Source organism: Patagioenas fasciata, chromosome 19 (genome assembly GCF_037038585.1).
Source record: "Patagioenas fasciata isolate bPatFas1 chromosome 19, bPatFas1.hap1, whole genome shotgun sequence".
NCBI classification, from domain to species: domain Eukaryota; kingdom Metazoa; phylum Chordata; class Aves; order Columbiformes; family Columbidae; genus Patagioenas; species Patagioenas fasciata.
Genome location: NC_092538.1, coordinates 7,077,807 through 7,095,887, shown reverse-complemented (window position 1 = coordinate 7,095,887; position 18,081 = coordinate 7,077,807). Strand labels below are relative to the sequence as shown.

General features: G+C 43.8%; 1 protein-coding gene across 7 annotated transcripts in view; it reads right to left on the bottom strand.

The window, feature by feature from the left end:
- CUX1 (cut like homeobox 1) overlaps positions 1–18,081 on the bottom strand; it is a 264,153-nt gene that overhangs the window by 37,928 nt on the left and 208,144 nt on the right. For 6 of the 7 annotated variants that reach the window (XM_065853071.2, XM_071816982.1, XM_071816983.1 and 3 more), the window contains 2 exons: positions 8,426–8,728; positions 4,237–4,425 (listed from right to left, as the gene is read on the bottom strand). The exons of the other annotated variant lie outside the window; for it this stretch is intronic. In XM_065853071.2, coding sequence (XP_065709143.1) covers positions 4,237–4,425; positions 8,426–8,728 — 492 coding nt within the window. The remainder of the gene's footprint in view (positions 1–4,236; positions 4,426–8,425; positions 8,729–18,081) is intronic. 7 annotated transcript variants of the gene reach the window in all.

The following is an 18,081-nucleotide window of genomic DNA, read 5'->3' as shown; positions in this document are numbered from 1 at the left end:
AACACACGATGGCGCCCGGAGCCCAGGGATCTCAGGGCTGGACAAACCATCAGGCGTTTGCCTCTTTTTCCTATAGATCTTCACTATAGTGGTGACAGGTTATGAAGGAAAAACAGCCCACAGCATCCTCCTCCCCTACGCAAGACTCTTTCAAAAATGGATATACTTTTAGGAAAGTTCTCGCTGAGCTCAGTGAGGCTGATGGTGGAAGCCTGAGAAACCACCGCTGACTCTTCCTCCCTGATGGGGACTGAATTATCCAGGCAAATTCTGCAAGGAAACGCTTGTCACTGACTTGATTCATTTACACCAGGCAAAGAGAGGTGGGATTTACTGCACCTGGCAGTATCATGCACAAGCATTGCTAATGAGGGGGCTGAAAATGGCAAATATAGATGAATCTTGTCAATAAAATATTTAATGGCCTGTTAAATACCTTCTAGATATTTAAGAGTTTAGGCATTCAGGAGTTGCAATTTGATAACCTTGGCTATTAAGTTCCAGATTACACCAGCCTGACATCAATCTAGCAGGCACTTCATCTCCAACAGCCGGGAGCTCTGACTGGAGCCAGGGACCGGCATGGAGCACGTCACACCGGTCAGCGACCAAGTTCTTCAAAAAACAACACTTATCTCTCCCACAGCTCTGCCTTTAGGCTGAGGGGGCACAAAGAATAAAAATTCAATGCAATCAAATGAACGGAAATATTGAAAGCCCTTCATACAGAAGCCAACTTCTCCTGGCACAGCTCCCGACAGACTGGCCACGTTGTCCATCTCCACTGGTACGTCCAGCGGGTCCTTTTTACACTGTGTCTTATTATCATCAAAGTGAATTTTGAACACACTCTGTAACCTTTGGGGGTATCTGCATGGCCCTCATTTTGTTTTTCCTGAATATGACAGATTACCTGTGGATTGCCTACTGTGTAAGATCACTGATACGGAACAGAATGTGCGTTGCTCGTGATCCATCACTCTGCCATGATACAGTCCTGCGTGCTTTTGAAATAACCATAAAAAGTAAAGTGTTGTCGGGTTTTGTTTGTTTGTTGTGTTTTTTTAAAATATCTTCTTTTTAAAAATCACCTGTTTGAATTTTTCCCATCAGCTGAAGAACAAGTGACCACAGGTAAGCGCATGATGTCAAGGTGACCTATTTGCCCTATTTTTGCAGCCTTCCAGGAACTGTTACAACCTTCAACCACGGAATTCATCATTCCAGCAATATAATCTCACATTTATATATAAGGTCTTTAATCTCAAAGACTCCTCGGTGTTATTTCAAACTTGCATTGACATGCAAACTCTATATACAAGGTTGCCTTGTCTTTTGATAGCAGACCCAAGAGGGCTGAGAGACGGCAGCTATCGCTTCAGCGACGTGCCGCAGCTTCGAGGAGGCCGTGAGACAAACCAGAACCTCCCGCGGAAGATGTAAAAGGTGTTCAGGTTATCTCCAACTGGAGTTTCTGGAATTTGGTCAGGCGACTGAGTTAACATGAGACACCCATGCACCGGGATGCTCCGAATCTCTGCTTTCTCTGCTCGCCAAAGGATGGCATTGCTGGCAGGTCAGAGCTCTCATCTTTAGACTCCTAAGGACAGCACAGAGCTGTGACAGCTCGGGAAATATTTCCCACCCTACGTCTACCTCTGTGTTTGTAACCCATGCTGGGGTCACAAAAGTTGCAAGAGCTTATTTGGGTCTCTTTCATGTGAATGGAACAAATTATCTAAATGCACGTTGTTTTCTTAACAGAAAAATGAAGGGGATGTCCCACTGTCCTGTCACAACCAGTTGTTTTTCTGGAGGATAACACACTATCAGAACAAATTTCCATGGGGCCAAAGGCACAGTCCTGGCACTTCGCCACGTGCTGAACTAGCACCCAAGCTTTAGGCTTTAATGGTGCTCTCTGGAAACTTTAGATGACGTTTATAAAAGCTTTTCCTTTTGAATTCTTATTTTAAACATATGTGCCGCATGTAGACAACATAAGGAGATCATTCAGCACATGTGCAGTGACAGCAAGGCTCACACTGCAAGTCGGAAACACGCTTGATTTTTGGAGAAGTTTGATTTTTTCCTGTGATCGGTCTCCACTTCTCAGGAGACCTATGGAATGAAAAAACAGTAATTTGAGCGAAGGTCTTGATGTGGGTAGAGACCAACTCGTCAAGGCCAGAGCTCTGTCTCCTGAATTCTACCACCTTTCTTCCCCATTCCGACATCACCGCATCCCTTTGGGAACACTCCCCAGCACGTGCTCAGCTCCAGCCGCAGCACACACTATTGCAGAACTAGGGGCTGCCCACCGAGGTGAAACACAGCCCCTTTTAATATAATTTTTATCTTATGCAGTATTGAACAAGATTATTACAAAGCGAAATAATGGGGAAATAAAGGGAATTAAATTTTCTCCTGACAGCAGGCTTGAGGTTCTGTTCAGCGAGCAGTGTGACGCTACCAGCAGCGCAGGCACCGCAGTTATGAGGCAGAGGAACGAACCCTCCCGAAGCAGAAAAGGTGCTGCGGTGTCTCAGCCTCGTGAGCACGAACCCCCGGCTTCCTCCACACAGGTTACTTAATGTACTCTGCGAATTCTCACAGCCTCTTAAAATGGACATTCATAGCACAGGCTTCAAATTGGTAGAACAGGGTAAAAAAGATATATTTGGCTCACCTTTATCATAATTATTAATTTACTCCCTTAATAAAATGTGGCAGAGAAATAATTGATAATAATGTTTCGCTGGTAGCAGATCCAGCTGCATTGTTCTTTAACTGACATTAAGTTGAATTCTTAATGTGGCTCTAGAGCAATTTAAAAGGTTAAATCACAGGATCCTTACCCGCATGAAAGGATTTTGCAGAAAATACAGGGTTGAATTCACTTTAGAGTGCTCTGCTATGCAGACAGCACTTACATAGTTCAGGAGCTCAGTGCAGAGTCTCCAATGATTTACAGCCTTATCTCTATTCAGGTGCCATCTATACAGCATATGTATTGCACAGTATTTGATAAGAATCCAGTTTAGAAAATACTTTTGAAAGGACATTGTCAGTACTACTTTTAAATTATTTTTATTTTATTTTCCTGCATTATGGGCGATATTCTCTTTGAGGCTATAAAAATCCAGCTAGTTGACAATTTTATTCCTGCCATATTTCTAATGCAGCGAGAAACACTGTGGCTCCCTTTGGTTTACAGTGGTAAGTGGGAAACCCAAGTGGATTTGACTCCCTGTGGAAGATCATACACCACGTGTGATAAGATACTCCGCTGCATTATATTATACTGGTTACTATGACAAGGACTTGAATTTCTTCTTAAAAGACCAGAATTTTCCCAGAAGCTCCCTCACTGCAATTTTTAATATAATCACCAAGTTCTTGATCAAATGCGTTAATGCTTTCAGGACATCAGTCAACAGCAGCGCTTTCAGTGCACACGATTAATGCTGTCGGTACTAATATCATTAAGGGATAGCTTGAAAGATGTATATATCATTAATTAGATAACTGCTGATAATGGCAGCCTAAGAGCGTCTCTTACAAAATCACAAGAACATACTAAAACCAGGGCTCTAAATAATCATTGGTTTTTAGTAATGAATTTAAAATATAGAGAGTAGGATAAATTTTCAGCATATACTCCCTACTAGAACACCCAATAACACCTTAGATCTCTCACAGGTACGTACTCATGACCGCACATATTAACACAATCACCTTTCCCCATCCCTATAAAGGCTGCAAATTTAACTATTTTCAAATACCTTTTCAAAAAGGCTGCATTTTTCTCTCCTCCTAGCGACCACCAGTGCAGGACTGGCAAGAAGCTCTCTCAGGAATCAATGCACACTTCTTCCAGCCCAACATCTGTGACCAGCTGCAGCCCTATTAACTAATAACCCACAGCCAGCTCTCAAACTCGCATTTCTCATTTGGTAAGGCAAGTTATGAGCGATACACCAGGGCCTCAGTAATTAATCTACAGGAGAATATAGCAATGATTTCATGACAGCTGGTGGATATGTTTTTGGGGTTTTTTTAGATGTATCTGCTTGAGCTAGCACCAACTAAGGCTATGAAAAAGCCGTCATGAAGTCCTTTTGCATAACCGTCATACTACTGGATCAATGCTGCCTCTATACTATTTATGGAGAATTCTAAAAGACGCGGTCATCTTCGAAATCACAGCAAACGTGAGTCAGCAGTCCCAGTTACCTTTTTTCTCCATTCGTTTCATATCCATCAGCTTCTCCACGTTGTTGGGATCGTTCAGCCACAGCTGCATGCGGACAAAGGGTTCCCGTCCCTTCAGACTCAGCTTGTGCCAGGGCTTCGGGCGAGCCAGAAGGTCTGAGACAGAGCCTTGTGTCAGCCCTAGGATTGTCTCCCCAAACAAACGCTGACCTAATACGAAATTGAAAAATGGCATGAATTCATTCAGCTGAGAGACGAGGCTAACTAAAATCACTCCTCAATTAGTCTTACTTCAGAATTGAAAACCCAAAAGAAACATTTAGAAGAATAAAACTCTCCCCACCGCCCCAAAAGTGTAAATATTGAGCTTCAGTTTAATCCTTAGCATCTGACTATGGTAAAGAGGGGAGCTCAGCACTTTTGGGGACCAGGACCTTATAGTGAAACAGTGCGCAAAAAATAAAATTAATGAGATTAAAAGTAAACTGCACTTTTTGCTGAGCAGGCAACTAGTGAGAGCAGAGAGGCCACTTAACTCTTTGGCAGGAGGGCAGTGCAACAGCTTAATTCCAGCAGGGGAATCCAGACATTTCACGCAATCAATGAACCAAGACCAATGCAACCCCCCCATGCAGCAACGGTCATGTCAGTGTCCTCAGAGACACGTGTGCGTATTTGCTGTGCTGTGCTATCTGTGCTCTTCTAACTGTTTTACCAACTGCAGATAACAACGTTTCACAATTTAACAGCTTTTTCAGTTTTTCTTACAGCCTCTACAGTACTTCTAGTTAAAAATACCTAATTTTAGTTCTCTTTCAAAACGCTATTGTCTAGCAGGGTAAAAACTACATACGCTTTTTTCAATGTACAGCGTTTGTACGTGCACCAGGAACCCTAGTTCTACATGGTTAAGATGTAAGTTATCAAGAACTGTGGAAAGGGTCTGTGCAGCTCAAGCCCAACCATACAGCTGCATTTCTAAAACCTTTCACTTCAGTGCTCTGCCTAAACTGCCTTGATATGCATGAGCTTTTGTTACAAGACAGAGCCTGAAGTCCTCTGAGTCACCACCGGTGATTTCTGATAGAAGCGCAGCTATCGTGTATTTTCAAGGTAACCCAGAGATCATAAGGACCAAGGTTTAGGCCTCGGGGTCTCGTGTCTGATCTGTAGCTTCTGAATGCCCTCCCTAACCCAACGCAGATCGCTCTTCCTCCACTGCCCAGCGGTGCCAGCAGCCTCAAGATCCCCAAGGGATGATGCAGATATGCAGGGGCTTGTGCTCCTACAGCTCCTGCAGGACATGCCCACGCTTGCAATAGCACCATCAGCTCTTGTCTTCACAGCCTTGTCTGGTCCTGTCACAAATAGACTGTGGAGAACATCTGCTCCGTAAACCCCTCCCCTGGGTGCTTCATTCCATGAATCTCCTCCCCCTCTTCAAAAACACCTCAAAACCTTTGGCCTGGCCAATTTTTTTCTCCTGTATGGGGAGAAGAGTGAATTTTGGACCACCTAGAAGCTGCAGAATGTCCCAAGGGGCAAGTGAGCCTGCAAAGCTTTTGGAGGAAGCAGCTGAGATAATGAAAGGCAGAAAAGGGAAACAACAATAGGGCTAACATGAAATACCCTGCTGATAAGCTCTGAAATTAACCCTGAAAACGGTCCTTACAGACTGAACAGAAACCTAAATTCGGAACTCACTTAAGTTCCTAAGTAATAAGTGATTTTCCACTACCCTCAATATCAGAAATAGCCAACAAAAACAGTAGTACAGGGTCAATTTTAAACTGTGTGTATTGCAGTGTTAACATACTCCTTATTCGTATTTAAAAACATCAGTAAAGCATTATCCATTTACTCTTAAACCTGCCAGCTACTTGCAAGATCAGACAACTACTTTAAAGATCCTCCAACTCAGACCAACTGGTCCGGCTTATTATGTGGCCACATGAACAGGAACACTGGCACAAATTTGCAAAAGGGTTGGGAACAAACAGCCCAGAGCAGGTACGAGCAATTCTGTTAAAGGAAATGAACTTCAAACTATAGCCTAAAAATTAAAAATGCAAACATGGAGGGAGATAACATCATGTTCTCTGGGTGCTAAGAACAAAGCTAAAGATGTTTGTGTTGTTTATTTTATCTCAGGACGGGATAAACACCTGAAAGGCTCCCAAGATAATGGGGAATGTGTTAGGACTAACTCTAGGAGGCAGCAGGTGTATCACGCTCCATCTTCATCACTGGTAATAACTGGAATATTTTTAAGTACAGGTTTCCTAAAACTCCTGCTAATTCTCCCTCCCATCTTTTACCCCAACACCCTTCACGCTTATTCCCACTGATGTAGCTCCTCATGGACAAACTTTCTGTAAGTTGTGCTGGTTTCATGGCTAGTCCTGGCCCTTTCTGCAAAACCACCACCTTTGCAGCCCTTCATTTGCTTCCTTCACTAGTCTATATGTTGCCCAACAGGGAATCACTGATGATGCTACAACATTTTGGGTTAGGAATACCTGCAACACCTCAGTGTTAATGCTACCAGCATCCCTTGTTAAAATGACGACTCTTGAACAAATGCTAAAAGGCATGGGAGGAGACACCTGCCAAACACATCTGGATGGGTTTGCACAACTGTGGTCTTTACTGGCTGATGATGTTGGAACAACTGAGTCACCACCAGTCACCTCAGACATGTTCACAGAGCCCCGTGGCCTAAGACAGAAAAACCCATGCACCAAGTCAATCTGGTGCACTCGCACACTGAGGGCGCAAAAGGAGACATTGAAACTGGTTCCACACCTAATGCAGGGTTTGGGGCACATTTCCTGGCTCTTCTGCTGCTTTTTAGGCTTGTCAGCCACACTGTAGGAAAACAAAAATCATGGGAAATAAAAAAGACTAAGTAAAAATGGCATCAAAGCAAATGTCAACAAAAATACTTTTTCAAAGCTGCCTGGAACATCAGAGCAGGTACAGCAGTCAACAGCAATTTTAGCCCAAGAACCAGGGGCTTTAACCTGCAAACCCTTACCATGACTTGTGGCTTTATCTCTAAATAATCCCCACTGAATGAGCAACTACAATCTGCCCATGTCAATGTGCATGAGCCAGCAATTCTGCTGGGTTCAGTGGAACGCAATCTCATGCCAAGTACGTAACTTTTCCCAAACTACGTCAAATGAGAACTTGCAACCTCCCCCATCCCAGTATTTTTTCCCTTTAAGAAGAAAAAAATCTAAGAGAATAACATTATTCTTTGTCTAGCCAAAAAAAGGGCTTCCTTACATAGTAAAATAAAGGAGTTTTTACTTATGAAGACACAACGTTCAGATAACACGGATGGAATTCTTCTCACTAAGTATCAGCATCAGTCTAAATCTAAACTTATCTTTTTGGTCCCATCTGTAGTGAATGGAGAGAACTTGGTACTTCTGGAGAGTGATTCATCCCAACCATCTCAGCCATCTACTCTGAATATCTGAATGCAGGTGAGATGAATCCCACGCTAAGCCCAGAAGCAGGTGACACCGGGGCTGCCCTCCTGCCAGGGACTTCAAAGGACACCTAAAGGTTTCCCATACTCCTTTGACTATTCCAAGTATATATTTGGACATTACACTTAATTCGACACCCAAAAACTCATTTGCAAGCAAAAGCAGCTTTAGCTTTGCACATCCCTAAGCAAAATAACCGGATGGCCCCAAACACTTACCTACAGGTTCATCTAAACCTCAGCTGAGTCTGAATTGACCTTCCTAGCTCGACAGGTATGCTATATGTTGCTTGCGATGCACACTCCTTTCCAGTCGTGCCTGAATCCTCTATGTCACCTAAGCCTAAAATGCTGGGGGGCCTGGAGTCTGCAAGCCCGGGGAAATCAGCACTTCCAAAGGGGAGATCTCCCTGGTTTTGGGGTTTTGGTGTCCCTGCCGCACTGTGTTTAGGGAGGTGGGAGCAGTACTGGCTGGTGAGCCCGCAGCAGGGCTTAAGAACAAGGGTATGATGACATTTTAAGCAAAGTGTGATAACTGGAAAGGTTTTTCTACTGGTTTAAAAATATATATATATCTTTTAACAGATCAAAGCTTAGGCCAGTGTCAAACCCAAATACGCTTGTAAACACCTACTGAAATACAGCTTAAAAACAAAAGCACGGACGCTTCCATTTTATTTTGGCCAAGAAATGAGCAATAAAGCGATTTACCAAGATTGTTGTCCGTTAGCACTTCTTTGACCCTCTTCGTAATGCCGTACGTGTCCAGCTCGGGGGACATGGCAACCAGCTCTTGAATGCTGAGCGCCGAGTGGCCCGAGAGCGGCAGTGGGGTTGTGGATTGCGATTCAGAAGCAGGCGGCTCGCTGGCTTCCTGGGATTTGCCATCCTTACTGGTCTCTATAGCGGGACAGGGTTGCTGTACCAGTTCAGTCAGGCTTTTCACCGATTCACTGGAACTCATGGGAGATTCAGGAGCAGGACTGCAACTGGCAGAGGTCTTTGGAGTGCTTTCTGTGATTAAAGAAAGAAGAAGAAAAGAAGTCCCCACTTTAGCATAATTGTAATGTTTTGCTTGCAGGATATTTAACTTTCCTTCTCATTTACATTCTACCTACTTAAAGAAATGCCTTAGTATGCAAAATGTTACTTGATATGACTTGGTTGCTAAAAAACCTCTTTTTAAAAACAGGATTATTTCCTAATTTTATCTTGAGTCATCTCTGCTTGCTTATAAAAACAAGATGCACAAATACAAAGAAAAATCAAGAAAAGAAGTAGTGCAATAGTCGGTAAGATTGCAAGAAATTTCCTTGGTCAGGAACTCTCATAGTTTTGCTTTCCACAACATTTTTGTATCAGAATGCTCTTAAATCTACTGTTATAAACCAGTTTAAGTCTCCTTCCGCGACTTGTAAGAAACTCACTCAGCCGCTATTTTGTAGCGTCACTGAGGGATTTTCCACAACTGCTACAACTTTATATCTTGAGAGTGTTATTGATTTCATTTTGTTTCTCATCACTCGCATCACATTTTTGCACTTCTCTTTGCCCAGAAAAACTTCACAAGATTAAAATACAGTTTGTGATTATGTTGTATTAATTAGCGTGTTTGAGAATTCAACATAGCTAGCGGATCAGGAGACACCCAAATCTGTAATTGTGACACTCGGTTTAAAAGAAAGCTTTCTCAATCTGTTCATTTGCCAACAATAGCTTCTGAACAAAGTGTTGTTTTCCCCTAATAAATTCACATTTATCTCTAACGGAATGTACCGAGATTACACAGAAAATCCAGACATCTAAGGCTATAGTCTAAACATTTCTTTAAAGCAACAACATGCAGACAATGTGCTTTAGAAGAACAAGCCCCTTCTAAAGATAAAGAACACATGCAATTGCTCTGTTCCCAGTTCTCTCCCATTTTCGTGGCTCTGCTGCCTCACATCTCATCACTCGACACGGTTCATCACGTGTATCTGGGACTCATACATCAGTGGATTGGTCTCGACTGCTCTGAGGGAAGCTCACAAGGTTCTCAGTCGCGCGAGGATGAGGCTGGGGAGCATCCAGAACTTAGTCCATCCAACAGAGCTGGGCTTTCCTGAGCGGGGCTCACCGCAGCCTCAGGTCCCATCACCACCATGGCCACGGCCAACAGCAAATCACGCTGTTTTTCAAGTGTGTTTTGTTATCCAGAATACTATCAAATCATTACTGAACATATACCTCCTGCAGCAGGGAAACGTATCCCAAATACTAAAGGGAAATACTAAGCAGGGTTCTAATCACACAATGTAATTGTGGTCTTAAGGCAACGGAAGCTCTCATGATGCTGCATTTAAGAGGGGATCCCTGACATGAAGTTGCTCTCTCAAACCAAGCAACTGAACTTCTTCCCTAGTGCTTTATGCGAGATGCAGAAGGCGCAGACATAAAAGGAAAGCAAGGTGTATATAAATCTCTAAGGCAATAGGGATCCCACAAATCTTATTCCTTTCCTCTGCTCACCCTGGGTCATCACACAACCGAATATAAAACCCAGCAAATGTTATTTTGGTATCGGGAGAAGCAAAGGAGTTGTACTGTAAATTTGCCCTGATTCACCCATGCGAGGGACCAATTTGGCAGATCATCCATCTTGTTCACTGTACACTGTCAGGGACGGCACGAATTCCCTACATGATAAACAGATTTCTTCTCAGGTCTGTGTCCTTTAACCCACAGCAAGGTCAAAATTATGGCTGCCTGGCTAATAAACCACACGGCACTCATTCAAGTTCCCTCTAATTTTGTCCCTTGTGCCAGCTTATACAAATCTTACCGAATAACTAGAGCAGCTGCAAATTTCCTATACGATTCCTCATCCATGCACTGCAAACCACATGCACACATGGAGCACGGAGAGAAAAATACCCCAAAAAACCCCAAACCTCCAGCCGCACAGGACTAAACAAAAGCATTTACTGATGCTTTTCTCTTCCTCTTCCTGCCCAGCCTAATTATGCAAACAACAAAGGTAATCTATATTATCATCTATCACTGAAATGCTTCACGTTGCTCACATATTAGCTTATTTATTCTTTATATCACATATCAAGAGCTTACTCAAATTTCATTTTTAAGACCAATCTGGTGTTTATTTACTCAAAAAGGTAGGATTATCTGAATCTAATTTTGGAAGGCAGCACAGATGACAAACTGCCTATTTCCCCCCCAACAAAAGGCAAGTGTACAGCGATTTCAGACGAGGCATTATGTGCATATACTACAAATAACTCTAAATATGTTCCCCATTCATTTTTAGCATTTTTCTCTTATGGAAAAAACATTTTAAAGATCACATAAATATTTGAGGAAAAGATCCATTATTTGGAAAATTCAATTCAAGAATCAAATAATGCAAACATTTCCAGTTAATCTACTTAAAAAATTAAATAGACATTTAGAGCACAAGTGACTGCTGACAGAACAAAGGGGAAAATGGAATGTATTCACTATTACAGATTTAACTGTCAATCCACAGCCATTTCACAGGTTTTATGAAATAATTTGTCTGTATTCATTTCGCTCAAGTTCCTCACAGGACAAAGAAACAAACTCGGGACATCTGAAAAATACACATTAAGATTTCAGAAGCAGCAATTCAACATTTCCAATGAAAGTAAGGCATTAAAAGCTTATTTCTTTAAACCATGCTCTGTTTTTTTAACCCCAGACTTCAGTGAAAAATAGCACCAATGTAAGAGCAATCCAGTTTTTTACGAGTGTGTAAGTGATGTTCAGGGAAGGTTTACATGTTGTATTTAGTGAGGAAGAGATAATTTTGTCAATATGAGTGTAAACCCGCATTCCAGCATGTCGAGGGTTAAGAGTGCGGGGTGACAATCAATCCCTGGCAGATGTGTTGTTAACCTCCTCTCCCCCCCACTTCCCCCTTTTGCCCCTCCCTCTCCCCCCTTCCCACTCAGGACAGGCGATCGGGAGGGAAAGAAGGACAGAGAGAAGAGAGTTGGAAAAGTTAAAGATGTTTTACTAATGCTACTGATAAGAATAGAGAAAATAATACAAAATATACAAAACCAATCTTGTAAGTCTCAGCAACTGCAGAGCCAGCACCCAAAGTCCTGGATTAGACTCTGCAGCCAACCGGAGCTGGATTCAGTCTCTCACTGGCCTCAGTTCGCAGGGACGACCAGCAAGGTCCTCTCCTAATGTCAGCCATGAGGAAAAAAAGGGAAAAAGGGACGGGATCCTCGTGATCTCCCACTTTTATATGAAGTATTCACGTGAATGGAATGTTATACACCGTTGGTCAGTCTCTCGGACATCAGTTTCTCGTTGCCCCTCTCGCGAGATGTCCATCCGTGCTTATCAATAAGTTTGCATTCCATTGCTAGGTTTAACCAAAACATGTGTTGGGTTCTCCAGGAAAATGCAGCTAACATGAAGGTTTTAGCTGACAGGCAAATTCACTAAAAGAGAAACTTGTTTTTAACAAAACCAGGACACAGCAGGCTGTGTGTATCCCACCATGCACACCCTACGAATCCCAGAGCTACTATTCATTGATGAAGCTACTTTAATAACTCCCAGATAAACTTTGCTATACCAAAGTAGTGTTGCGTTCTGCTCACCAACAGCCTGCATCCAGTTTAAAAACATGAAGCAAAAGCCCAAAATCTTCTCCTTTGCTTCAGTGCGTGACTTTTGCTTTGTTAAAACTGCCTTTATTTTGACCCACAGGGTTCTATTCCCACCCTATTTTCTCCCTGCGCTGTCCTGCTGAGGAGGGGGTGATGGGGCGGTTTGGTGGGTACCTGGTGTTGACCCACCACGTCCAACCGATTGTTAAAAGCACATTCAAATGTGCAGCATAGAAAATAATAATCAAATGCAAATGAAGCGCTAGGAAGCGATGCCCGCAGAAATGGGCCAGCAAGCTGAAATATTTGGCAAATGCAACTGGCCGCCGTTCACTGTGAAAACACGAAGACAACAGAGACACCAACGGTGGTTGCTTCACGTTGATGAGATGAGGTAGGAGAGAGCTACGGCCATCCAGGGAAGGTAAATCTGTCTACATAAAGACAAACACATCTGATGCAGCCTGCGAAGGCCAGGGAGCCGTACTGGGGAACGCGGCACTCCTGGCAGAGCACATGGTCCTTATTCTTGAGTCAGGAAACTCCCCAGTTTTGTTTTATCCTACTGTAATACTAGAGAGGGATGCATAATCTACACGAAGATACATAAACAAATGGAAACCAAGTCAAGATGATACAAACGCCTTATGTTTTCTTTTTAAATACTATTTTCCCAATATAACATTGCTGCTTGAATGATCATCTTACAGCAACAAAACACCAAACTGTCATCACAGCTTGGACATTCCCCTCCCCCTCCCTGAGCACTTATTACTTAAGAAACTAAACAAACTTTGCAAACAATTTAGCATATAGGACTAGGGCCTGTGTGAGCACTTCACAAAACTGGCGGAGAACCATAACAAATTGACCTGGCCTTAGTTACACGAACACAGATAATCTTCCATGGTCTTGCACTCCTTAGCGCAATGGATGAGGCCAAAACATGGTCCCATCCATCCTCTACACGTTCCCCATAGCTCCTATTGTGACAGCGTTCTGGAAAATGAGAGAAAGCCTGAAACGACAGTTCCAGTTTCAGTCCACTGGTTATAGCGGTGTTCATGAAGTTAATATTGGATTTTCTTATTCTTTTCAAACTACAAGATTTCCCGCCCCCACACTGAGGTCAGGTCCCCAGTGCTGGATCCCAGGTTCTGAATTACTTGAACAATGGCTGTAGAACGTTCTGGACTACGATTATCCCGTTGGTGGGCTGCAAACTACTTGAAAACACTTCCCCCAACACACTATCAACCTGACACATTCCTCTATGAGGTCTGATTGTGTTCTGCCAGCGTAATGTCGCAAAACCCCTACAGGGTATAACGAACCACAGGCTGCCCTGGGCTGCCCTCCCGAGGGTCACCAGCTCGGCTGCATGCACATTTAATTAAATTCTGCGAAACTGCAGGGCACTGGTCAAGAAGGACCGTTTTTGTGATGTACTGGAGCTCTTCCGGCCGCAGGAAGTAATCTAACGCGGCCCTCCAGTCAGAAGCACAGTGTAGCTGAGATGCACCAACGCTTCAGCTGGATCCTCCTCTCCAAGCTCAGGACACCTCAGATGCAAAGACTCACAGGTGACGCCTGCTACAACCTCCCCAGAGAACCACAGATGTCTACATGACCTGACACCAGTCCCGGGTGCATCCCCCTCCACAGGGGTATCTCAATGACGGAGCGGTGCTGAGACACGGGTGCATGTTCACCGGTCCCAGAGGCATCACGCTGCGATCTGCCAGCGTGGGCGGATCCCTCCTGTTTAATTTCTTGTGCACGTTTCGAGAGCTGCAGGTTTGCTGCTTTTGCTCAGACCCTGCCTGGACTCCTACAGCCACAGCATCGAACTGACCTTACGTCCACTTGCAAAGCGAAAGTTTGGGGTGAAGATTTGAACACGAGCTCAACACCCTGAGCTTTTCTCCCAGCGCCCGTCCGTAAGGAGCATTCTGTACTGGTGCAGCTCAGGAACCGCAGGGAAAATCAACCGCCCAACCTTTGTTCCTAACACGAGCTCAGCTAATAAGCTGGAAAAGGACTCACGGGGAACCAGGTACAGAACATGGAGAAGTGGGGGAAGACCATGCAAAGCACAGAAGGTATTCAGGGGCCTCTAAAAGGATTATGAAAAATATTATATTCTAAAGACAGCAGGCAGGCAACAGCTGTCTTAAGTTTCAGAGTGAAGTGGATTGAAAAAAGCAGATCCACTATAATTTTCAGAGACAAATCTCTGTATTTTATCTGATCCACTATTTAAATTTCAATACGCAGTCCTCTATCTGCAGTAATAATAACCTAAATTCCATTTAGTGTTCATTTGAGCAGTCAGGATAAAGTCATTTCTTATTATCTCCCCACTGTGTAAAAAACAGCTTGAAGGTAGGAAGTCAGCAAGCATTTTCACCAAAAAGTAATTATTGCAAGTGACATTTTTACTGCTGGCATGCCATAAGGCGAACTGCGCATTTGGAAGGACAAGTTGCTAAAACAAAATGACAGGGTACTCTGTGACATTCCGACAAGAACCCAAACATGATTTAAGCGGCGCTTGGTTTGATGCACCACTTCCCGTAATGTCCAAAGCTCGGGCTTCGGGTCTATGCCAAACCAGTCAAAGTTCCTTACGGAGGAACAGTGAGAATGATCACGTCCCGCGCCCAGCGGAGCATCCCCAGCTCTGCTGCTTCTCTTTATGGCAAACGATCCGGGAAGATGAAAGCAGACAAACGGGGACAGGAGATTTCTCCACAACCTCTTAAAAGAGCATTTGCTACTTCAGGGCCTGCGTTTACCTCCTCGTGCAGATGAGTTAATGGACAACAACAGACCTGGCAGGTTGCCTGAGATCAAAGTGTCTCATACTGGGACTGGATTAGTTGCTGCTTTCCCCTGATGATCAGGCTGCCCATTCTATCCAATTTCTAGACCAAAACCCAGGGTGTGCTGGCCTGAGAATCAGGACCTCATCATGCAGCTGATCAGCACCAACATCCTCAGGACAAAGATGTGATTTTGTTTCCCAGGGTCTGCAAATTTCAGGGATAGATTTTTTTCTTCACCGACCTTGTATCTAATTCTACCTTCAGCAACATCCATCTTTGCAGGATCTTCTGAACACCGTAACAACTTTCATCGCTAACAGTGGTGGAATGCAAGTTTAAACTGTGTAATAAATCTGATCGGTATTTGTGGGAACCGCACTGCAACACATCCCTCTTCTGACTAATTAAATGAAAATACCCGGGAAAGCTGAATGTTTTCTCGCAGGTAGTGGTTTTGGTGGATTTACTTTAAGTGAGTGAACCTTGCCTATTCACAGCTTGCAAATTAATGTGGCTTATGAAAATATGATCCTCCCTATAGTTATAAACTCCCACAGTTATATGTGGGGAGTACACAAACCTCCCTACAGTGTGCACATATAATGATGTAAAGTATGTAGGTACCTGCAGTTATAGTTGCAAACGCCTGCTATAGTTACGATTGCAGATTTCCACTATGACCGTGGAGATTTTGTTTGTTTGTTTTGCAAATGTTATAACTTTGGGGAAAATGTTATTTTGGGTCTTGGCTCAGAGGGAACTTTATGTGGATGGCAGGGAGGGGTCAAAAGAAAAGCCCTTTAGGAAAGTGTGCGGATGTATGCGTGTCTGCCCCGAACAGGGAGGAAACCAGCTTGGCTTAACTCTGCAATTACTGGGGCAATGCTAAAAATAAAGGTCCTCATTCTGCACAGACGTTAAATGACAGGAGCACATAAAACTATCTCAATGATGAAGGTGAACATTAGAAGTACTTGAAAAAAACCTGCTTCTGAGTATCGTTAAAGAATTACAGTGGACAGTCAAAGGTACTCAGAGAAATTAGGCAATGAATGTGCAACCACCAATTCCTCAGCCAGCCTTGGAAATCCCACTACTGTGCCCAAACCCACGGTAGGATCGCAACTTCATCACTGAGAACCAGCTCCAACATCAGTGTAAGTTATTCCTGGCCTGGCACCATCCTTTATCTCCATTTTCGCCTGACACTGAACCCAAATCCTGATGTCCCAAGTGCTTGGGGGACCCAAATCTGTGAACCAGATTTGAAAAACAGCCACCTGCTGCCATATACCTGTGACATAGAACGGGTGGAAGGGACTCAGAACAGGAGTCTGGATCTCTTTCCTGATCTCGCCTGCAGTGCAAGCCCATTGGCAAAAGGATTGTTTTTTAATGCCAGTCCCAGCGTTAGCATAATGAGGAAAGTGCAGCCTTGTGAGTTACATGTTGCTTGCAGAACGACAACTGAAGAACACCCTGTGCCCAGGGCCACCCAAACAACTTTATAAGCACGTGTGGCTGCTGTGTGACCCCTGCCTGCCCACCCTGGATAGCGTGTGGTGAGGAACCAAGGCCAGGGGACCACTGTGCTCAGCTCCAGAGCTTCGATCGCGTCAGATCTTCCTCCCCACACCTGTCTTTTCCAAAGCCTTTGCCATGTGCAAAATGCCAGCATCATCACTTGGGTCTCACCCCTTTTTCTCTGGCTGCTGCAGGAAGGTATCACTGAATACCCTGGCTGGTGAACACACATCCCTCGAGTGCACATCTTGTATCAGCAAGTGCCTATCGCTCTCCGAGGGGCGTGTTGCACCCCACTGATGCAAAACACCTCCACAGCCAAAAAGTTCCGTTCTGTACAATAGACGCACCATGCTGCGCCCAGACGTGGGGATGCAAATCCAGGTACTGGTGAAGGAGGAACAGCTGAGCATTTCGCAGAGAGCTGGACGACTGTAAAGTGCATAAACTCAAATCACCACGTTTCTCCTTCATTAGGACTCTGGTACTTGGCTGTTTGCTGCAGGGTGGGCTGGGATAGGGAGCACAGGTCGCTACCAAGTGTGGTCTGAACAACCAGCATGTCCAGAATCGTGGGCAGAAAGATGCGACTGGAGTTCATCAATTAAAATGAAAAGTTCTGAGATCCATCAGACTTTGGAACAGACCCACCAGCCCCTGGGACAAACACACCGCCTGATACACCTCCCATTAAGGGACACTTTTGAAACGGTCTGCGGGGAAGTACAAAGCCTATGTAGTTATGATTTTAAGTGCTATTATACAATGAATTAAAGAAAAAAGAAAAAGGAACTTGAGAACTGTTTTAGTTGGATGTAGAGACACTTGGAAACAGCAGAGCAACACTCAGGTCAGGCCAACAGCCCCAAATCCTTCCCCAGCCTCACTGGCCATCAGTGGATGTCTACAGAAGAGGTGAACACACAGCAAGAACGTGGGGAGAACCTCCTCGGATGCCGATCTGCTCCCGCACAGCTTCCCGAGCCTAAAGTAGGGTCTTTGAGTACATATCACTGTTAAACAACTAAAAAACCCTTTCTAAAAACGAATCATATTCCAAATTGGGTGATTAATGGCAAAATCATGTCTGCTTTAAAAGACATTGCTCCACTCTGCTAATCTCTATTTAATATTCAGATTTTGCCGTGTTTCTGTAACTTAGTCAGAAGTCAATATTTAGAAATAACTGCTGGAAAATATTTCCAATAACCTTATTATCAAAACAGCTTGTGTGCAGAAGCTTTATGAGGGATTTTCTGAATATTAAAACAAATATGTCATGAAAGCAATCAACCAAGATGCTGCAACCCCACAGTTATATTTTTAGTATAATCAAAATAAACGCGTGCACAATACCTTTTGGAAAACA